Raw genomic sequence first — 23,538 nt, forward strand, 5'->3', positions numbered from 1 at the left:
TCATGGTTCCTTTGACGAGACTTTTCATGAACACACAAACACAAAGAAGATCCACAGCGAAAACTGGAAACAGTCACAAACTTTCCCGCAACGCCCTGTAAAGTGTCACGCAAACACACGCACACACAAACGCACACACAATTCCCCCCCAAAAAAACACTGGCTCTCTTTCGGATGAGGAATCTGGAAGGCTTCAGCATTATCCTGCCAGTCTGGAGAACCCACTTGGAGGATTCCAAAAACATTGACCAATCCCGTCGCTTGATTTTCCCGCCCCTGATTTCTTCATCCATACGTCATACGCTGAGGAAAAATCCATCTCTTCCCACTCAGAACTCTTGTTTTGTTTTTGGAAACTGAAAGCGACTTTTGAAATGGAATGTCAATCACCGGAGGCGTGTGATTGGATGGAGAGACTTCGGTTGGAGCCTTCTGATTGGCTCCTGACTTTTTTTTTTCGCAGTGTGTTTTTACCCGTTGACGAGCAATAGACTGTGAGCGAAACAACCGATAACACTAACCGCGTGCAATTCACCGACATGTATGCACTATTTGATTATTGGTAAGGGATGACGCTTTTTTGGCCTTAGATTTGCGATGTGGAGTCAGGCTACATGTTTCCGAGGTAACACACACATACACACACACAGCATCATAGACACCAGGAATGGGAAGGGTCAAGCACGAGTGACCGTAATGTCCAGCTTGTGACTCATTTATTTTCATTTTGTAGTGTTCATGAATGAAAAGGCCAGTGATTTGAGTCAGAAAAGCAAAGCGATGATGGTTTTTTGTTTATTTCACGCATCCATCGATCAATCTGAGTGCTTGCGGATTAATATATATATCCGGTCAGCCCATGCAAACGTGGGCTTCTTCTGCTTTGCGTTTGGTTTTGCAGTACTTTTGTTTTGTCACAAAAGCATTCCAGGTTACATTTCACCTCAAAATCAAATCAGAAATATAAGAATGTGTTTTGAAAACGTGAGCTTATTTCATTAGATACACTGTAAAGTAATTATACGACTTAAACTGTCATAAATACACTGGGTTACACACAATTTCAGTATAATCCTATTAAAGTTTAATTGCTTAATTGTTTTATTTACAAATTTAAGTTGTCCAAAAAAACATTAAGAATGGTTTCAACTCATTTTAAATAAGTAGTTTGAACAAGCAGCAAAAGTGCAAGTTAATCAGATTTTAACTTAAGTTATTTTAAGTTAAGCCAAAGTTAAGTCAGTTTATATTGAAATGACTTGATTATAAATTTAACTCAGTTCATTCTAGTTAAGCTTTTAGTGCAAGTTAATCAGGTTTCAACTTAAAACTTTGACTTAACGTAAAAATATAAGTTGAAATCTGATTAACTTACACTAAAAACTTAATTGAATTGAGTCCAATTAATTTCTAAGCCATTTAGATATAAACTGACCTAACTTAAAAAATTAGGTTGAAACCTGATCAACTTGCACTAAAAACTTAACTTGATTGAGTTTGAGTCAAATTAATTTCTCAAAAGTCATTTCGATATCAACTGACTTAAAACTATAAAAAATGAAGTCAGTTTATATCAAAATGACTTCAATTAATTTGACTTAACTCATCTAAGTTAAGTTTTTTAGTTCAAGTTAATCAGGTTTCAACTTAATTTTTTAAGTTGGGTCATTTTAAGCCCGTTTAATTAGAAATGTCTTAGAAATTAATTTGACTCAATTCAATTAAGTTTTAAGTGCAAGTTAATCAGATTTTAACTTATTTTTTTACGTTAAGTCAAAGTTTTAAGACAATTCATAATGAAATGACACTCAACTCAGTCAAGTTAGGTTTTTCGTGCAAGTTAATCAGGTTTCAACTTATTTTTTTAATTTAAGTCAGTTTTAAATCAGTTTATATCGAAATGACTTAAAAATTAATTTGACTCAACACAACTCAATTAAGTTTTTAGTGCAAGGTAATCAGATTTCAACTTAATTTTTTAAGGTAAGTCAGTTTTAAATCAGTTTATATCGAAATGACTTAAAAATTAATTTGACTCAACACAACTCAATTAAGTTTTTAGTGCAAGGTAATCAGATTTCAACTTAATTTTTTGTTAAGTCAAAGTTTAAAGTCGGTTTATATCGAAATGACTTAATTTGACTCAACTTAAGCATTTTAAAAGAAGCCATTATGTTTTTTACAGTGTAGTCTTTAATTGCGAAATTATTTTAGGTGATAAGTCAATTTACCTACAAATACTCATTATTATAATCTCATTATGACGCTGTAACTGTGCATTCACACCAAAGAGCGACAAACTTCGCTCTGGCGACAACGCTATCTGCCTTCACAGCTGCGGCAGGGAGAGCGTCAAAATTGACTACATCGATCTCGTATTTAAATGAGCCGTTGCAGGATATCAGCAAATCAGTTACATTCCTACATAAAAAAATGCTTTCTAGCATGAAAATGTTGAGCACGTTTGATCAAACTCATTTAACTATGGAAGATCAAGATGTTACGTTGGTGTGGCTTTGCTCCACTTATCCAATATGTGTCCATATGTCTGAAATATTTTGAAGTCATTATAGTTAGCATAAGATTCACATTCAAGATACACAGAAAACATCGTAAATAATTGGGAATCTGGCGACTGCAATAATCTAACCCTTGGGAACCACTGTGCTCGAAGTGTACAGTACTCTTAAGAGGTAGACTTCAGCATTGCGATTGCTTGCCCCTGAACAGCGTCATAGCTCATTACCACAAACATAACTTGATTTTAACTCTCCTTGACGCCCACACCGGCGAAGATGCGCCGCGCTGATCCTCGCCACTTATTCCTCCCATTGAAAACGAATGACTTCCAGCTACTTAAGATGCTCTCGCCGCTTTCGGTGTGAACGCACAGTCATGCAAAACACTTGATGTATTATTTATTTATTAATTATTACATGCCGTAAATAAATATATGCTTAATTGTCATCAAAATGAATAATAATACAAAATGAGACTTTAAATGTCATTTTTCTTTTGGTTTCAGGGTGAAATGTGACGTGTTTTTGTGGCGTTCATCAAATACTTGTTTGTTTTCTGGTTTCGTGCGAGTTTTAGTTTGCGTAGCCGGCTGATCAGACGCTGCATGTTGGATTTGTGCTGTTTTTTCCTCCGTGTTCAGCATAATAATCTCTCCTTCAGCTTGAATGTGACTTACAAACAGACAATCTCCAGTTTTGCTCTTCATTAATCAGATATTTGAGGTCGCTTCTATGACATGCTCTACCCTTCCTACAAATCAAACTCTCCATCACTTGACAGTTCGTTCATTGTTCACTTGTTTCACGTTGGTAATTTCGTTTTCTTAGTTCACCGGTTCAGCCTGACTCACAAGACAATCTTCTCATTTCATTTAGCCTTTCAGCACAGTGATAAACTAAACGCACACACACACATACACACAAACATTGCACTATAACACACACACCCACATCCTTAAAGGACAAAGGGAAGCCTTTAAACTCGAACCCCTCTCAAATCAAAACGTGATCCAATCCCTAAACCACTGACCTCACTAAATAACTGGACTGCCTGGCTGTCAATCACAAGTCAGGGACTCTGATTGGCTGAGAGCTGACGATTTTTTTTCTCATCATCCACTTGAAACACATCAAAGTGCCTCGGTGTCCCCTTTACATGCAATTCAGGGTCTTCACTTCACGTATAAGCTACAGAAAAATATGTACAATATGTATCATGGGCTTAGCAAACAGCATATGAGCGCAACGGCAAACATCATATTTATAGATCTATGTTATCCAGAACATATCGCACGCATACTGTGTATATATATATAAAAAAATATGGACATATGTATAGTTCTTCCGAGCTCTACGGCAGTCTAGTTATTTTTTGACCTTCATCCGAGTCAGTGACATCATCCAAACCGATTTAAATAAACGCGCAAGTCGATCATCCGTCGTTTCAGGTCAGTGCGGATAGAGATCAAACTTGTTTTTCAGAGAAAACGAAGCATTTTCTCTTTGTTGAAGAAGTGTTATTATTGATTGAGAGACGACGAAAAAAAAAAACAAGTTCTATGTGGACTGAGCCGTGTGCAATGTGTTGGGTAGATATCTGTGTTTGTCTTCAGATTTTTAAGAAAGCAAAGTGGAAAAAAAAAACACGTTAAAAAAAATGAATTTAAGAATAGGTTAAAGTCTGCGAGCTCCGGGACTCTAAACACGAGGGCCTCAAAAATGAATCCCAGTCTTTGTAAGCGTTGGGGAAGTTCCTTTTTACTTTTCATTTATCTTTTTATGTTTTATTTGTAAACTATTTTAGGGGGGGTGGAACGATTTTACGAAAGCGGAACGTATTACGGGAAAGAAAAGAAAAAATACTGGTGCTTCTGTTACTCATAAGCGAATAATACCACACCAGGACGACTGTTTTACTCTGTTTCTCTCTTTTGTATTTACTAAAGGAAAGAGGGGTTCAGATTTGATTGGTTCTGACAAAAGGCATTTGACTACAACCTTTAATAAAGCAGCGCCCCTTTTTACTTCCTTCAAACGTCAGGAGAAATAATGCGTGTTTAGATCCTGAGCGAACGATTGTATCGTATTTAGGATGTTGCTATATTGAAGTATTTCCCCCATAAATATTAATTTGCTGTTATTGTGGCTTTTAATTAGATTTTTAGCTGAAACGGTGGCCCTTGGTGATTCATAACAAGCACTTTGAGGGTCAAAAAAACCCACAGAGGCTAAACTAAATTAACATCAATGGCTCCTAATGATACATTGATATCCTGTGAAGAGAAACAGCATTGTTTACAGCATTACTACATTTAAAGGAAACATTTCCGAGTGCTTTTAAGACCTAATCCCATTTCTACCCCTTAGTCTCTGCTTTCTTTTTACTAAAAAAGTTGCCATTTTTTAGGTCAATATGGCTTGTAGAAACTCTATTCGTTTTTGAAATGCTAATGGTCTAATCCGATTCAATGATCTATGCTAAGCTAAGCTAAAAGTGCTCCTGCCAGACACTGAGACTGACTGAATGGATTAAAAATGAAAAGTTGCTATTGTCTAAGTCAGGGGATCTCAATCTCAGTCCTGGAGTTCCGGTGTCCTGCAGATTTTAGCTCCAACCCCAGTCAGACACCAGAACTAGCCAATCAAGCTCTTACTGGGCTGTCTTGAAAAATCATTGCAGGCAAGTTAGAGCTAAATTCTGCAGGACACAGGACCTCCAGGACTGAGTTTAAGAACCCCTGGTCTAGGTCAATATGACTAGTAGGAACTCTGGTCTTTTTTTGAGCGAGATGCTAATGGTCTAATCCGATTCAATTATCTATGCTAAGCTAAGCTAAAAGTGCGCCCACTTTGGATTAAAAATGAAAAGTTGCTATTGTCTAGGTCAGGGGTTTTCAATCTCGGTCCTGGAGGTTCTGTGTCCTACAGATTTTTGCTGCAACCCCAATCAGGCACACCTGCGCTAGCTAATCAATCTCTCATTAGGCTGTTTAGAAACATCCTGTATATTAAGGCAAGTTGGAGCTAAAATCTGCAGGGCACCGGACCTCCAGGACAGAGTTTGAGAACCCCTGGTCTAGGACAATATGGCTAGTAGAAACTCTTTGGTCTTTTTTTTAAACGAGATGCTAATGGTCTAATCCGATTTAATAATTTATGCTAGGCTAAGCTAAAAGTGTTCCCACCAGACACTGAGATTGATTGAATGGATTGAAAATTAAAAGTTGCAATTGTTTAAGTCAATATGGCTAGTAGGAACTCTGGTCATTTTTGAACAAGAAGCTAATGGTCTAATCTGATTTAATGATTTATGCTAGGCTAAGCTAAAAGTGTTCCCACCAGACACTAAGATTGATTGAATGGATTGAAAATTAAAAGTTGTTATTGTCTAGGTCAATATGGCTAATAGGAACTCTGGTCATTTTTGAGTGAGATGCTAATAGTCTAATCCGATTCAATGATCTGCTAAGCTAAGCTAAAAGTTCTCCTGTAACACACTGAGTGACTGAATGGATTAAAAATAAAATATTGCTATTGTCTAGGTCAATATGGCTAGTTGGAACGCTTTGGTCATTTTTTAATGAGATGCTAATGGTCTAATCCGATTCAATAATCTATGCTAAGCTAAGCTAAAAGTGCTCCCACCAAACACTGAGAAGAAATAAAACTGATATAAACATGTAAAGCTTGTAGTTTGTCCTCCTAAAAGGATCAACGGTTTTATTCACGTCACCTCATACTTCAGTTTCTCATCAAATTATGACCAATCAAATGCTCTCTAGTATCTGACATGCCCCGCCCCCTTCAAGACGCTTCTAATTTGATGCGCTCGAGCTCAACCACTGTCACTGGCAGAGCTGTCATAAAACAAAACACTATTGGCTGTTTTTAAAAAGGGGAGGGGCTAAACTATGCCCCACCCTCTCTTCGTAGTTCGGTTGAGATCATGTCAAACATCGAATAAAATCGCACATTTCAAAGCACTTCACAGGACCTTTAAGTCTTTAATGTATCAATAATAGCTAACTTGTTTTTGACTTGTCAAACAATATGGCAACTCTTAAATACGATCTTCGCTTAGGATCTCAAACGCACCAATCCCAGATGAAAAATGTTTCGGTTGGAGAAAAGGTCAATAAGAAGCGTCGCGAGCAATCAGATTCGTTTAGGTGAGATCGTGTCGATGTGAACGTGTGTAGGGTTTTGTTAGTCGTAGTTTAGAGCACACGAGAGTCAGAAATGCGTCGGGGGGAAAATAAAAAACAAAACATAAAAAAAAAAACATGGCCGCCCGTATCGTCCTGTATGTAAATGAGCTCCCATAGTGTTCGTGCTGTAGTGTATAGGTGAGCATTTAAAGGTTGTCCCATTCAAAGTGCCTTTTGTTCACAGACACCATCTTGTAAATGATGAACGCCCTTGTCTTTTTCCTCCTCCTGAGCTTTTCTCAAGCCGTATACACAGTATATAGTGCTACAAAATGGATGTGATTTCGTTCTTTTTATTGTACAATGATGGACGACAAAAAAAAGAAAGAAAAAAAAAAGAAAAAAGTCCCTTTTTCTCTGTACCTCTGTCTTTATCAGTCTCTCGCTCTGCTCTTAGATGTCTATCCTTATCTTTCCTCCCTACTTTTGATGAAAGAGTTGGAAAAAAAAAATGTTGAACCTTTTTCTCTTTGAGCAAGATGTTGTAAACTCTAATGTTATATCCCTGTCTGTATGCTTCACATGTTTATATCATACACATCTCTCTCTTTCTCTCTCTCTCTCTCTTGGGTCAAACGCAGCGGGCTCTGTGCTGAATCTGAAGCAGGACCGTCCTGACAGTAACATGCGGTCCTGCTAGCAGATGTTGTTTTGGGATGTGGACGGAGAGCACTGGATCGGAGCATGCGTAGCAGCTCTAGTTTAGTTATTTATTTCCATTTCCTTCATAAGTCAGAGTCTCACTGTTGACTTTGAGCGAGTCCAGCTGTTTAAAGAGACCTGACTGAGGATTTTGGTATTATCACCAAAATCTAATTCTACAGTAAAAGCAGTGTAGGTCAGTGTTTCCCAATGCAGTTCCCAGAGGCACACTAGCACTACACATTTTAGATGTCTCCCTTATCTAACGCATTCACTTCAGGTTTTGGATTTCTAATGCTCTGATGAGTTGATTTAGGTGTGTTTGATTAGGAAGACCTTGAAAATGTGTTCATGATGTGCCTTCAGGAACAGCATTGGGTAACACTGGTCTACATCACAATTATGATAATGCCGATAAAAGAGGACTTTATCATTCTGGTCACTTTACCCAGCTGGTGAATTAACAGCCAATCAGAATCCATCCTGCTCTAACACTTAAAAAATGAGCGGTACAATTGGCTACTTGCAACTTGCAGGTCAATTTGACCCAAATACTGTACAAATAACGGGGATTTTATTTTACACATTTGAATAAATGTCTAAATATATATCTGAAAAAGCACTTATGACACTAACATAGTTTGGATGGTAATATAATTATCATTCCTGCTGTGAGATAGCCTTAATACTGTCCATGCACTTATTGTCATCTAAATTCAACAGCCTCATATACTTATACATTCATTTAGGTTATTTTTATTCTCTTCAAGAGTAGCAGCAAAATCAGTGTTATAATCCTCAATACTGCCTTACATCAGGACTTATTTATTCCAAATAGGGCTGTATGATATTGGAAAAATCTGATATTGGATTTTTCTGTGATGTACATTGCGATATGGATAGTTTCAAGAGTTTTTAGATAAAGGAATTGATTAATCACAATGAAAAACATATTTTGTCGTCTCGTTTCTAGTCCAGAAATCCGAAAAAAAAAAAGTCTTAAAGCAGGGGTGTCGAACTCAATTCCTGGAGCGCCGAAGCCCTGCACAGTTTAGTTCCATCCCTGCTCCAACACACTTACCTGTAGGTTTCAAACAAGCCTGAAGGACTCAATTAGTTTGATCAGGTGTGTTTAATTAGGGTTGGAACTAAACTGTGCAGAGCTGCGGCCCTTTAGGAACTGAGTTTGACACCTGTGTCTTAAAGCATGTAAAAATATTGTTTTGTTTCACACTTGAGAAGAAATTAGTCAAAATTAGGAGAAATCGGTCAGTGGGATGAGCCAAATAATCTAGTTTTTGCTTCAAAATGTAGACATTTGGACTAGAAACAAGACAAAATTTCTTTTTTTTTTGATAAATCATATAAATTCAGAGATTAAATATAATTCTGTAGCTCCTAATCAACTATAATCCAGACTCAACAGTGCACATCTTTGCCATGTGATTATTTTAGATGCGCACATTGCGATATCAATGCATTCATTTTGTTTTCGGCTTAGTCCCTTTATCAATCATGGGTCGCCACAGTGAAATGAACCGCCAACTCATCCAGCATATGTTTTACACAGCGGATGCGCTTCCAGCTGCGATATGGATACAGTTTCATGAGTTTTTATATAGAGAAACTGATTAATCACAATGAAAAAATATGCTTTGGTTAGTTTGTTTTGTCTGGTTTCTAGTCCAAATATCCAGAAAAAAGTCTTGGAGTGTGTAAAAATACTGTTTTGTTTCCAACAAGTCAAAATTATGAGTTTTTCTTTAAAATAAGCTAAATGATCTGCCAGTGGGATGAGCAAAATAATCTTGTTTTCACTTTGAATTGTAAATATTCAGACTAGAAGCAAGAAAAAACTTTTCTTTTTTTTTTTTTTTGGTTAAATCATATAAATTCAGTGATTAAATATGATCCTGTAGCTCCTAATCAACTATAATCCAGACTCAACATTAGATATCTTTGGGATATGCCTATTTTAGATGCACACATTGCAATATCGATGCTAAAACTATATATTGTGCGGCCCTAATTCCAAATCGACCCCGATAGACTCACAAAATGTCGCTGAATATCTAAAACTGTGGCAGATGTGTTAATCTAGCTGTAGTCATCTGTGATCCAGTGTCCGTCCACAAACCTCCCCCCTCCTCGCCGGAGCCCAAGGCAATCTGCATGTGTTATTTACAGATTCTTTTCCATTATAAAGAAAAAAAACAACAACAAAAAAAAAAACCCTCAAATGTTTGTAAAGAGCAGCACCTGATTGAATAAATGATGTTCTTGACTGTACCCCGTGTCCAAAAACCACCAGCAGCTTTTTCTTTGCAAGATTCTTTTATTGATCCCAGGAGAGGTCAAGCTTTTAGTAAATCAACTATTGTCACTAATAAACAGACGCACATGGAATCTGCATCTCCACCACACACACACACACACGTGCGCGCGCACACGTTCTTTAATTAAACCATCTCTCTATGCATTTATTCAGCGTAACAAGCTTCATTCATGTAGTCGTCGTGCTTTAAAAGCCTCCGGGTCAGATTTCATGTTGGCCTGCGGATGAGTGAAACTGAAGTCTGGCAGTTTTGGAGACTACTTTATTATAAAGGAGCGATTGTTTACTGGGTGAAGATGATGATGATGATGTAGAGGTGAAGTGCTGCCGAGGGCTTTTTCGGTCTGACGTAAGAGGTGAATGTTCACTTCAACAGAGAAAGCCATTGTCAGCTCTACACTGATATGTTTTTGAGTATCATCATGGTGAAACAGGCCTCTGCTGCTTGTTTAGTGAAATGCTCTGAACTCTGAAAAGCTCTGTATCATGGTACTGGTTGGTCCTCTCATGTTATGTAAGAGCGTATCATGTCTAAAGGCTGATTTGTAATTCTGTGTCAAGCACACGTGTGTGGTCCAGCACAGTCTGTGCGCGGGAAGCGTATTCACCTTATTCTCCGCCGACGAGCGGGCGCTGCCATTTGAATCTTTTTGGCTCAAGACTTCCGGTCTCCTTCACTTTCATTTATTTTTTGCCGTTAAAAACTGCTCGTTACGCTGCTTGATGTTGCAATTTAATATTTTCTTATTATATTATTCGACTTGGTCTGTATAGTCATGCAAACATTTGTTTGTAGAGCAAGCAGTTTGACTGTTTTCTGCCGTTTATTATTCCTAGTCGTTTCTCCCATAGGCGACTGAATCGGAAGTTCTAAGACAATCGCGAAAACAGGCGCACTTCCGCATTTTAGAATAAGGTCAATAGACTGATTTCAGGTTGTTGCTAGAGCGGATATGTTTGCGGCCGGAAGTTAACGCGAATTATTTCTATTATTTATTACATTTCTCATTTGTTGTATTTTATTAACGTCTACCCTCACCCTAAACCCAACCGTCACAGTAATGTAAAAACTGTGGTTGTACCGAGTATTAGTTATGTTATCTATTAAATTACCTAATAAAATGTATTTTTTAACTCCTACCCCCACCCCAACCCTCACAGTACTGTAAAAATATTAATTATTGTTATACAGTGTCATAAAAAAATGCTGCTTTATTAATGTGCATATCACACTTCCGGCCGGCCGCATATCCGATCTAGACTTTACCCTGATTTCACTCGGCCGCCATTGTTAAAAGTAAAATCGTAGCTGCGGTGGGTTGTTGCTAGAGAATTATTTATATTATTAACTTTCCCATTTATTTTTATTTATATATATATATATATATATATATATATATATATATATATATATATATATATATATGTATGTATGAATGTATATATATATATATATATATATATATATATATATATATATATATATATATATATATATATATATATATACACACACACATATATATGTGTGTATTTATTTATTCATTCTATTTCTTTTTGGATTAGTCCCTCTATTAAACCAGGGTCGCCCCACCAGAATGAACCCCCCAACTTATTCAGCACATGTTCTACGTAGCAGATGCCCTTCCAGCTGCAACCCATCTCTGGGAAACATTTATTTACATGCTGCTATATTGATGTGCGTATCGCACTTCCGGTAGTAGATGGTAAAGTCTAGATCAGATACGCGGCCTGCCGGAGGTGCGATATGCGCATCAATATAGCAGCATTTTTATTGACACTGTATAACAATAATTCATAATTTTACAGTACTGTGACGGTTGGGTTTAGGGTTGGAAGTAGGCGTTAGGGTAGGGCGATGTCGACGAATTTGGCCTCGTACGATGTCTAATGTGAAACATCGGGATGGTTGATGGCATCGTCGTCATAGGTGGATGTGATGTGAAGAGCTGGTGATGTGTCTGGTGGTGATGGGTGAGAAGGTGCACGGCTTATTTAAGGACCGGGAGGGAGACGCGCGATTTCCGGGAGATTATCACTTGGTGAACTGATGACCTTCACGGTCATTTCTGTTGAGCACTGGTGAACACAATAGCAAATCAGCGCTGTTTAAGAACGCGGTCAGCGGCGAAGAAACTCGTCACGGAGGAGCATAAAACCTACTGCCAGCTAGTGTTTCGGAGGTGTTATTACAGAGCAACACAAACAGCACGCAGAAGTATAAATGCAGGACTACGCGCAAAAAAGGTGCAGAGGATCACGCCGATCGCTCAACAAAGAAGAATAAATCAGCCTTAAGAAATGATCCTTATTTATGCTAATGAGCTGTTTTACTTCAGATTTAAATAGGATAGTTAAAAAAGATGCTTTTAAAGTCAACATGAAATTGATTTGGTTTTGCTTCTTAAAGGAACAGTTTGATGATTGATGATCGCTTGATTTGAAAGGGATAGTTCACCCAAAAATAAAATTCAGAGTACTCATTAGTGCTTTCTTTCTTCTGTTGAACACAGATGAAGATGCTTTGAAGAACACACACACACACACACACACACACACACACACACACACACACACACACACACACACACACACACACACACACACACACTGATTTCCATTGTATGTTTTTACTACTATGGAAGTCAATGGATGCTATCAACCAGCATTCTTCAAAATATCTTCTTTAGTATTCAACAAAGGAAATTTTAAATGCAGATGAGGGAGAATAAGTGTAATTATCATTTTTTAGTGAACTATCCCTTTTATTTACTCAACCTCAGGCTATCCAAGATGTAGGTGACTTTAAACAAAACATTCAAGTATGTGATTTCTAAAATGCAACTCTGTGACTACTGACAAAACCTCTGGCTCCTGATCTTAACTTTAAAACATTATAACTGAAACATTCAAGGAAGAAACGTCAGTTTGGAACAGGTTGAAATGTTCTCTTCATAAGAGCTCAATGTATTAACAGTAGCCACATCTATTTATTATGTGTTTTTGACTCTGAAAGTAGCGCCAGTTGCTGACTTGCATTTTAAGAATCACAATTTCAGCTAAAAACCTCAGATAAGCTGAAAGCGTATGTTTATTTTTGGATGGAAATGTCCCTTTAAAGAAGTGTTTCTCAACCACAATCCTGGAGGAGCACCAGCACTGCCTGTTTTTGGATGTCTCCTGTCACAACCATTACAGGTCTTTCAGTCTCTGGTTATGAGCTGATCTGAATCAGGTGTGTTAGGTTAAGTAGACAGAAAAATGTGCAGTGTTGGTGGTCCTCAAGGAACGGGGTTGAGAAACACTGATTTAAAGCACATTTCTGGGTCTCATGTGTACGATTTAAAAATGTGTTTTTCAGGATTTTAAAATGTGTAACCTCAAAACGAGAAAGAACAAATAGAATTGGCTTTATATTTATTTTTTAACCTTTTTTTTTACAACCAATCACATTTGTGTAAATGCCCTGTATGATATGCAAATTGATAAAATGGTTCCACTTTATATTATGGGGCCTTAACTAATATGTACTAACAGTGAAATGAATCATTAGTAACAATGTACTTATTGTGTAAATACATGTATTTACATCATACTAATGCTTGATTAAATAACTAACTGTAAATAATTTTGTTAATTAATTACTGTTGACCATCCCTTTCACCTTAACCCACCCTTAAACCTACCCATATCCCAGCTTAAGAAGTGTTCTGCAATACATCAACAACACATTAAGTACATTGTATATTCATTTTGATGCAAGTATATAGTAGTTAAGGCCACTTAATATAAAGCAGGACCCATAAAACATTTCAGACTGCAATTTCATGGTGACTTTAACCAGTGCAAACAAACGATGCGTTAATGCAGTTTTGTAATACTCAATCAAGATATGAGTAGATGGTGACACTTTATTTTGATGGTCCATTTGAGTATTAGTAGACTGTCAGCTTAATATCTGTTGATACTGCTCCTTTAATAGACATTTAACTGACTATAAGAATATTTGCAAGTACATGTCAACTTATAATAACATTAACCCCAACCATACCTCCCAACACTCCCGTTTTTTTCTCTCGTATTTCAAACCCATCTCCCACCACCCTCCCGTATTGTTATTTCTCCCGGAAAACTCTCATAATTCCAACCATCACCCACCCTCCCCCATTCCTCAGCAATTTGGTACGGTCTGTGAAACCCCCGGGTCTCCGACATTGGTATAGCATCCGATCCCAGCGGCCGCTTGAAACACGCTTCATAGTAAATTTAATAACACCACAGTACACAGTTCTCAACAGTGTTATTCAACACCTCACTCCCAAAACCTAACCCCCTTCCCGGTCTCCCGGATTTTCAGGGACAAATGTTGACAGGGATGACCCCAACCTAAAAGTCTACTTATAATCTAATGAGTATTAGTTACTTAAATTCGACAAACGGACCATCAAAATAAAGTGACCGAATTTACTTACAAAACAGCATCAATGCAGATCATTTGTGTCGCTGAGAAATGACACTACTCCCATCACATTCGTCATGAATGTGCGAAATACTGAAATATGTTCTGGAAATCTCTAAAACTCCTCCATTTGACTTATTTATTTAATCCTTTGCCCAACTAAAAAACAAACAAGCGAATGCGAACGCCCGCAATATACATCTAACCTCCTGTAACACTACTACTGAGAGCGTCAGCGTTCAGTTGATGCTGATTTAGTCAAATTTTCCCCCTACAGGAGCACACGTGCACACCACACACCCCTTCAACATGCTAGATAGAGTGCATTCAACCCAAATGCCAATGTCAGTTCCACTGGAATCTGTTGAGCGTGTGATTTCTTTTCCCCCCGACCGCTCTGCCAGTCTCCCCTTACTTGTAAACCCAAAAAAATAATGTGGGGCTCCGGTGTCCCGAGTAGATGCAGTGCTTTGTGTGGTGGCAGGGGGGGCGGGACTCGCGACTCTCCATCGCTCGCTCTCATTCGTCCTCGAAGTTCTGGTTGAGCAGGAAGTTGGCGGCCAGATTCTCGTTCTTCTCGCAGGCGAAGTAGGCCTGGACCACCAGAGCTTCTGAAAACCCCAGAGCTTTTAACTGAGGGAGGCAGAACAAAGCGCAGTTTACATTTGAGCCACAAACGGAGGTTCAATATTAGTTAAATACATCCTATATTAGGTTAAAAATCCTATTTTATTTTTCTTCTGGGAATATTAAAAATCTGAGTAGATCTTTTTAAAAACCGTCTAAGGTCAATATTTTTAGTGCACTTCACATCTAACATTCGCAAGAAGCTATGAAAAAATGGTCTCATCTTCTTCTCATCTTGTCTATTTTCAACATTTAATGCTGTTTTGACGTCTCAGTTCAAATGAAGAGAACAACATCACTCCTTCATCTTTAAACCAGATCCATAATTTGTTTGGTAAGGCACTTGTTTCCTCCCTGCTGTACTGAAACGCGCAGCACACTACCTTAAAAAACAAGGTATGACATTTTTGTGTGTATGTATATGTATATATATATATTTATTTATATATACTCTCACCGGCCACTTTATTAGGTACTAGTGCCAGTTTGGACCCTAATTTGGCTTCAGAACTGCCTTAATCCTTCGTGGCACAGATTCCACAAGGTACTGGAAATATACTTCATACTGGATTTTAGTCCATATTGACACAATAGCGTCACGCAGTTGCTGCAGATTTTTATCTATGATGCAAATCTCCCGTTCCACCACATCCCAAATGTGCTTTATTGGATTAAAGGCTGGGGACTGTGGAGGCCGTTTGACTATAGTGAACTCATTGTCATGTTCAAGAAACCAGTCTAAGATGATTCACGCTTTATGGTGCGTTATCCTGCTGGAAGTAGCCATCAGATGATGGGTACACTGTGGTAATAAAGGGATGGACATGGTCAGCAGCAATACTCAGGTAGGCTGTGGCGTTGACACGATGCTCAATTGGTACGAAGTGTGCCAAGAAAATATCCCCCACACCATCACACCACCACCACCAGCCTGAACCTTTTATACAAGGCAGGATGAATCCATGCTTTCATGTTGTTGACCCTAAATTCTGACCACACCATGCGAATGTCGCAGCAGAAATCGAGACTCATCAGACCAGGCCACGTTTTTCCAATCTTCTTTTGTCCTATTTTTGGTGAGCCTGTGCGAATTGTAGCCTTGGTTTCCTGTTCTTAGCTGATAGGAGTGGCACCGGGTGTAGCCCATCTGCCTCAAGGTTGGACGTGTTGTGCATTCAGAGATGCTCTTCTGCAGACCTCTGTTGTAATAAGTGGTTATTTGAGTTTCTGTTGCCTTTCTATTAGCTGGAACCAGTCTGGCCATTCTCCTCTGACCTCTAGCATCGGCAAGGCATTTGCGCCCACAGAACTGCCGCTCACTGAATATTTTCTCTTTGTCGAACCATGCTCTGTAAACCCTACAGATGGTTGTACATGAAAATCCCAGTTAGATCAGCAGTTTCTGAAATCTTCAGAGCAGCCTGTCTGGCACCAACAACCATGCCACGTTCAAAGTCACTTAAATCACCTTTCTTCCCCATTCTGATGCTCTGTTTGAACTGCAGCAGATGTCTACATGCCTAAATGCATTAAGTTGCTGATTAAACATTTGCGTTAATGAGCAGTTGGACAGGTGTACCTAATAAAGTGACCGATGAATGTATATCTAGTCATATAGCTCAGCCCCAGCAGTGTTTGTTTGCTCACCCTCTCGATGGCTTCTTTCTCCTGTTGTGTGACTTGTATAAAACTGCCGGGTGCAGCCTCGTCCCCGATGGCCCCCAGATCTGCAAACTCTCCCCCTTCTCCCAGCTCACCCTCACCCTCGCCCACTGGCGCGTTCAGCATCTGGATGAAGAGCTCCTGGTGCTGGCTGATTTGCTGAGAGTCAAACACACACAGTCAGTAAAAGCAGTGCTTCTAATGTCTCACCGCTCTGCAGAGTTTTTCATGTTTGATTTATATGTAGACATGGGTCAAAATAAACTACATATACAGTTGAAGTCTTATTAGACTCAATTGAAGAATTATTAGCCCCCTTTGAATTTTTTTTTCAAATATTTCCCAAATTATGTTAAACAGAGCAAGGAAATTTTCACAGTATGTCTGATAATATTTTTTCTTCTGGAGAAAGTCTTGTTTGTTTTATTTCGGCTAGAATAAAAGCAGTTTTAAATTTAAAAAAAAACATTTTAAGGTCAAAATTATTAGCCTTTTTATGCTATATTTTTTTCTATAGTCTACAGAACAAACCATCGTTATACAATAACTTGTCTAATTACCCTAACCTGCCTAGTTAACTTAATTAACCTAGTTAAGCCTTTAAATGTCACTTTAAGCTGTAAAGAAGTGTCTTGAAGAATATCTAGTCAAATATTATCTACTGTCATCATGGCAAAGATAAAATAAATCAGTTATTAGAAATGAGCTATTAAAGAGAGAGAGAGTTTTAATTGTATTGCCATTTCAGCTTCTATGGCTATGCCATGGCAAAAAAGGATCAAGTTTCCCACATTTTATAAATACCAATTTTATATAATTATAAAAATGTTCTAATAATTAAAAGTCATCAACAGCAATAAATAACATACAAGTTAAAATACATAAATAATAATAATGATAATATAAAAGCTAAAAAAATAAACGTTTTTAAGGTTTCCTTTTGATAAAAATTCTATTTTATAGCAATTTTAGATGAATTCACATTTAAAAATATTTCACTTAATGTCTCTCCAGATAAAAATTCTTGGGCATTCCACAAGAATATGTTTAACAGTTTGGTTTCTGTTGCAATATAAACATTTTGGTGGTTCTTCTCCTTTAAGTAAATGTTCATGTGTAAGTCTTGTGTGTCCAATGCGGCAGCATCTTCTATAAACAATCTCATCATGTCTTGACTTAAAAAAAATAAATTCGATTTTTTTCCCTATTTCAGGCTGAATTTCAAAACATTTATTTTCAGGGCACTGATCCCATTCTGTCTGGCATTTGTAGAGAATATAGCCTTTTATTAGTAGCTTTAGATCTGAAGGTGGGATTTTACACTCCTTTAGCTTTCCTGTTAGGGCTGTTTTGGCTTGTTTATTTCCAAATAGTCCAGTATGACATATATAAAATGAGTTATTAAAACTATAGTTTAGAAATGTGTTGAAAAAATCTTCTCATCGTTAAACAGAAATTGGTAAAAAATAGGGGTGTCACGATTTCGATTTTTAATCGAAATCGATCGAAATTTATGCTCAATTTCGATTATCGAATCAAAAAATAGAATCGTCGATGCTGCCACGCCCCCACGTCAGCTTGGCTTGCCAAGCGGGAAAAAAACAGGCTTGTTGAAGTGCTTGTTAAACTGCAGAAGCAGGAGACCCGTCGACAGAACTTAAACACTCTCCTCTTTCAATGAAGTCGCCGGTGTGTAAGCATTTTGGGATTTCCAGTGAGTTATGTTGACAACGTTCGTGTTGTCGACAAAAAAAACACAGTTTGCAAGCTCTGCTATGTACGTATTACGTACGGTTCGTCCGATAAACAACACCGGCATCGCGATCCTCCGCCCGCCCCCGTTGCAAATCCGCTCGCGAAAAGTACACACTCAGGCCCTGTTTACACTGTCTTTGTTTTTAAATGGCATTTTAGAACGACAACGATTTGACATCCACAGTGGCGTGTAGCATTTCTGAGCAGCCCTCCTTCCTCTCTACCTCTGAAAATGCACATCACGTGACCACACAGACACAGACGCTCATACAGCCATGCGCTCGAGACAGCAGGTCCAGGCAGTCAGAGGACTGCTTCAATCTTTCACTCACTTGTACTTAGTCATTTTAGCGAACAACTCAGATACTGTTGGCTGGTTCCTGTTGTTTGTGCGTCTTTTTTAAGCGACACCATTATAACGACACAGATCACTGCCTATTCACGAGTTCCGCAGAAAAAGTGATTGACAGGTGGTAATTATGTGTGTAACTTGCCTTTATTCATTTACTGTATGATTTGTTTATGGGTAAAACAAAGAGCATGCAGGTCAGGTAGTTTAAACGGTAGGCTACAAATAATTAATCTGTCATTAATTAATTAATTATTCATAATCGAAAATCAAATCGAACCGTGCCTTTAGAATCGAAAATGTAATCGAATCGAGGATTTGGAGGATCGTGACACCCTTAGTAAAAAAATAAACAAGCAGTCTAATAATTAAGGAGGTCTAATAATTCTGACTTCAACTGTACGTTAGCAACAGTATAAAAGAAAATGTTAGCTACATTTTCCAAACAGATGTAAACCTGGAAACTGATTATCGACCCATGCCTAGTGTGTGTGCATGTGTGTGAGTTTGCAGACCTGCAGGAGCTCGGGATTCTCCTGACCCAGCTGTTGCAGCAGCGCCGGCAGTAGCGACGGGTTCTGCTGGATGACCTGCCGCATGCTCTGAAACTGAGGCTGAGAGCGCAGAAACTCCAGAGGATTCTCACCTGACACAAAACAAAACACCAGCTTTCAAATACAGGTCTGACAAACACAACAATACCTCTTAACTTTTTTTCCCCCATTCATTCTACATTCTGTGATGCTATTGAACGACACCTGAAATATGATGTGGCTAGCTCACATTGCTAGTTTTGTGGCGAACAATTCTGTGCATGTCATTAATAAAAATAAATAGTTTGCCCTTGTAAACTTTAATTGAAATCTGACAATGCACGTCCTGTTTGTTTTCAGATAAATTCTCAGATTAGGGCGTGGTTGAATATGTTAGCCACGCCCCTCCAGCTGTCAGTTTTGACAGCAAACAGAAAAGGCGAGGAGAAGGAGTCTATTAGGTTGTAATAACTCTCCCCAAACCATTTTCAGAATGAAACCCCCCTTAATTTACTACATCCAATCAGCTCACATGAGAAAACAACAAGCCACGCCCCCACATTTTTCTTATTTAATATTGCGTTTCTCCAGGAACTGCGTCATTATTGTCATCAAGTCCTTGTCTTAATGAACGATTTACCGAATAATTTATTCAAATGATTCATTTAACAAGCTGATTCGTTCAGAAATTAACCAAGTGGCAGTGTTTGTGAATGGATCATTGAATCGTTCACTCACTTTATTTATTTAAAAAAACGATTTAATCAGAAATGAAACATTGCAGTGTTACTCTGACATAAAATCTTCCACTCTGGCTTTGTTAGAAACTTTATTTGAACTTGTGTCTTAAATGTAACTCAATATTTAGGTTTTTTTTTTTTTTGCAAAGTGAGTGATGTAACTGGCCCTTCGCTAAGCCACACCCGAAAACCGTCACACACCAATCGTGGCTTAGCAACCATAGCTACGTGCAGGAGGTCTGTCAAGCTTTCAAGCAAGGGAAAAAAGCCAAAGCGTTGTGCATACGGATTGTGCAAATCTGACACCCGGTATCCTAAAAGTTTGTACGGGATGGTGGAATTTTTTTATGAAAAAGATAATGCAAGCGCCTCACCTTCTGTGGGCTGTGTGTCTGTGGGGAGCTGAGCGGGAGCAGGATTGGTTTCCTGCACCGGGACTGTTGGGATTCCCTGAGGCAAACACACATTGATCAACAGGGAGGCTTCACAATAAATCAAGCACAATTTAATAAACTGCAGACTCACATTGAGCAGATACTCCACGGCCCGGTGAGGGTTGTTGTAACTGGCTTTAAGAGCAGCCACCACTTTATCTCTCTCATAACCCATAGACATGATGTTTGTGAGCATCGCATCATACTCCTGACCTGTGACTGCACAACACACAAGTATGAGCATTCGCAAATTAACCATCACAAAAAGATTTTCATCATTGTTCTGTCTTTTTTTTTTGATTACACTTCATGCCGAGTTCAGACTGCATAATTTTCAAAGTAGTCGTGTCACAGATGTTTTCACACTGCATGACTATCTGGGCTAGCGTTCTGAGGGTGCTGTGTTTACACAGTAAAACAAATCAGCGACAGGGCGTTTCACACTGCATGACTTTACAATAGGAAGAATCGCCGACAACGTTGTCTCGGTCCACGAACTACGTCTCACAACCAAACATACGCAAACTGACATGGAAACAACATGGTCATGTCGTATATCTTGTGTTATTAACTACATAATGAGAAAGAAGCCTTTAGTGGGGTAGAAAATCTACTTTTTTTGCTCACCAGGCTTTTGAAGGGAATCAGCAATTTCTCTTTTCGTTTTTTTCTTTTTGTATTGTGGTATTGCTGAGATGACACGACAAATAGAAGTAAGTGATCCTGCCAAATGTACACTAGTTTTTCCTCCATTTCTTGGGTCCAAATAGACCAGAAGAAGCCCTTAACTTCTCTCTCAACCTCCTGCTGGCCTGTAGATACCCATACTAGTGAATGCTGCTCTCTCGTTGGCTGTAGCTGAACGCCAATGTTATTTTCAGTCAGAACACATTTCACACGGCATAATTTTAAATCAACGATATTTCAAGAGTTCACACTTAGCTGATGAAAAAGCTTGTTTGGCATGCTGTGCCGGGAGAGAGCCCCGAGCTCATGAGATCCTCGAGCCCTGGGCTCCCTCCCATTGCAAGGCGTGAGGGGAGTTTGAGCTCAGGTAGATCTTGAGAACCCCCTCCTGTAGTAACCAATGAACAGTAAGTGATTGCTCTTGAAGTTAGATTATTTAATTAACTTAATTGCATGTTTTTAGGCGGTGGGAGGAAACCTGGGGAACACGGGGGAAACCCACGTGAGCACGGGGAGAAGTGCAAACTCCACACAGAAATGTCTGCTGGTTTGGTAAAGCCTGGAACCAGAGACATTCTTGCTGTGAGGCAACAGTGCTACGCACTGGGCCACCGTGTCACCCATCTAAGAAGGAGGAGTAGGGGTGGAAGGGGGGACTCTTCAAAACGAAGATAGCAGAGGAATGAAACCCAGGGTATTTATAGTAGTTTAGGAGTCATCTGATTGGAGCGTAGTGAATTGGATAATGCGGATCCAGGCGCTAGCAATCATAAGCACGTGATCCTCTCGAAATTTGTTTATACATAAACTTCACTTAGGATGCCAATTACGGTGTCAGCAACTCATAGGCAATTCTCTCAGATCTATCTTTGATATTTCACACTGTGTGATTGATACTCACGTGAATTTGCCTGTGATTTTAGGCATTTGTCTTCGATTTCTCAAAACTTTTCAGTGAGTCAAATTTGGGGCTAAAATTATACAGTCTGATCTCAGCATTAGTCACTAAAAACTTATTACAACATATTCTGTATGGTTTTATTCTGAATTCCCAATCCTACCTAATACCAAACTATAAGTTTATTGAGGTAAATGTAACAGTTTTGTTAATAATGAAAATTGTAGCTTAAAATAAAGTGACCTGACAACATAAAGTTGTGGTTTTTCACCTAGTGTTGAAGATGCATCTTCTCCTTCACCTACAACATCTGTGCCACTGCAAAACAAACACACAACCAATTTAGATTATCATTCATATTTATGATATTTATTTAGTTAAGAAAGAGGACAGCACTATTTGCATAGCACAAACACACACACACACACACACTTCAGTTTTAATGTTGAGAATATATACTATTTTAGTGTCATTACCAAACTCAATTTATATTAAAAATGTATATTATTGATTGCGTCAAACGTGCAAAATGCTCAATTTGCCCTGCGCCATTCGCGCGTATCGCGCCGCAGGATGTCTATTCGTGCGTTTGCATTGACTTAACATGTAAATCACTCGCGCTTGACGCGCGTTCCGCATCTGGTGTGAACGCTGCATTAAAGTTCATATGGACCAGTTTCTTCTTCCTCCAGATCATAACATGTAAATGTAATTAAAACTGTTGCCTCGTTTTTTTTTTGTAGTTTGCAAAATACGTATTTAATTGTGTGTTGTAACTTGTAATCACTTCACGTGGCTTGTAATCACGTATCTATTATAGATCAGTGCTTGTACTGTATCCTTCAGGTTAAATCTTTATGGGGCTGTTCACATATTGCATCCAAAACCATGTTACAAATGTGCCACATGCTTCTTCCTTTACTGATTTAAATGCGTTTCTGAACTCGTGATCTTCTGCCGTTTGCCTTTGCTTTGACCTCCATCAGCTGTGCCTTACATGCGTTGCCTGTCAATTTTTAAAATAGTTCGACTTTTGGCACTGTGTGGATTAATACTGAATGTGTGCCATTGTTATTACTTGGGGTTAGGGTTAAGAGTAGAGTATATGCTGATGTTTAACTACATTGCTTGATTGCACCTCTGCTTTAGGCTCTCACATACTCTGTGCCCTGAGTGTTTCTCTCTGTCACGCACTGAACCCAGTAAACCAATCACAACAGACTGGGTCATCCACCAATCACAGCAGATTAGCCTCACACCAAGGAGGGGTTTGAGAAGAAATGAATCGCTGAACAAATCATATTGGAGTTGTTGGGATAATGAGCAGGGCCAGATGGAATCTGTGGACGATTTTTGCTATTTCTGCTGAGAATTTTGGTAAAAATCTGCGGATTTTTGCGGAATTATTTTGGGAGTATCCAGCGGAGTATCATAACTAAAACCTTAATTTATTAAATAAAAAGTAATAAATTACTAAATAAAAACTGAATAAATTCATATTTACACATTTATTCAAGTAAATAAACAGAATTAATAACGGGCTAAAAATCTGCGGAATTCTGCGGAAAATCTGCGGAATTCTGCATGCGCAAATTCTGTGTGGGCCTAATTATAACAAAAACCTTAATATACTAAATAAAAAGTGATAAATTACTGAATAAAAACTAAA

General features: G+C 38.4%; 2 protein-coding genes and 3 long non-coding RNA genes across 54 annotated transcripts in view; 3 read left to right on the top strand and 2 right to left on the bottom strand.

The window, feature by feature from the left end:
- The window catches only part of nfixa (nuclear factor I/Xa), a 253,724-nt gene extending 246,923 nt beyond the window's left edge, over positions 1 to 6,801 (top strand). For 23 of the 50 annotated variants that reach the window (XM_087235012.1, XM_087235013.1, XM_087235002.1 and 20 more), the window contains one exon: positions 1 to 6,801. In XM_087235012.1, coding sequence (XP_087091138.1) covers positions 1 to 15 — 15 coding nt within the window. In that variant the 3' untranslated portion in view covers positions 16 to 6,801. The other 27 variants (XR_015475478.1, XR_015475479.1, XR_015475487.1 and 24 more) reach the window with 12 other exon arrangements.
- LOC147837527 (uncharacterized) lies at positions 1,949 to 9,254 on the bottom strand. The gene is made up of 2 exons (XR_015477024.1): positions 5,866 to 9,254; positions 1,949 to 5,710 (listed from the first exon to the last, which is right to left on the bottom strand). It is a non-coding gene; the product is annotated as an uncharacterized LOC147837527 (long non-coding RNA).
- On the top strand, positions 9,247 to 14,520 carry LOC147837528 (uncharacterized). The gene is made up of 2 exons (XR_015477032.1): positions 9,247 to 10,895; positions 11,535 to 14,520. It is a non-coding gene; the product is annotated as an uncharacterized LOC147837528 (long non-coding RNA).
- rad23aa (RAD23 homolog A, nucleotide excision repair protein a) overlaps positions 14,310 to 23,538 on the bottom strand; it is a 17,397-nt gene continuing 8,168 nt past the window's right edge. Inside the window, 6 exon segments of the mRNA NM_001003739.1 lie at positions 14,310 to 14,817; positions 16,459 to 16,632; positions 19,093 to 19,223; positions 20,225 to 20,300; positions 20,376 to 20,503; positions 22,141 to 22,187. Of these exon segments, the coding sequence (NP_001003739.1) occupies positions 14,704 to 14,817; positions 16,459 to 16,632; positions 19,093 to 19,223; positions 20,225 to 20,300; positions 20,376 to 20,503; positions 22,141 to 22,187 (670 nt within the window). The 3' untranslated portion in view covers positions 14,310 to 14,703.
- On the top strand, positions 15,619 to 20,196 carry LOC147837529 (uncharacterized). Its single transcript, XR_015477036.1, has 3 exons — positions 15,619 to 17,178; positions 17,872 to 17,932; positions 18,919 to 20,196. It is a non-coding gene; the product is annotated as an uncharacterized LOC147837529 (long non-coding RNA).

The sequence above is a fragment of the Danio rerio genome, chromosome 1, assembly GCF_052040795.2.
Source record: "Danio rerio strain M-AB ecotype USA chromosome 1, GRCz13ab, whole genome shotgun sequence".
Lineage (NCBI taxonomy): Eukaryota > Metazoa > Chordata > Actinopteri > Cypriniformes > Danionidae > Danio > Danio rerio.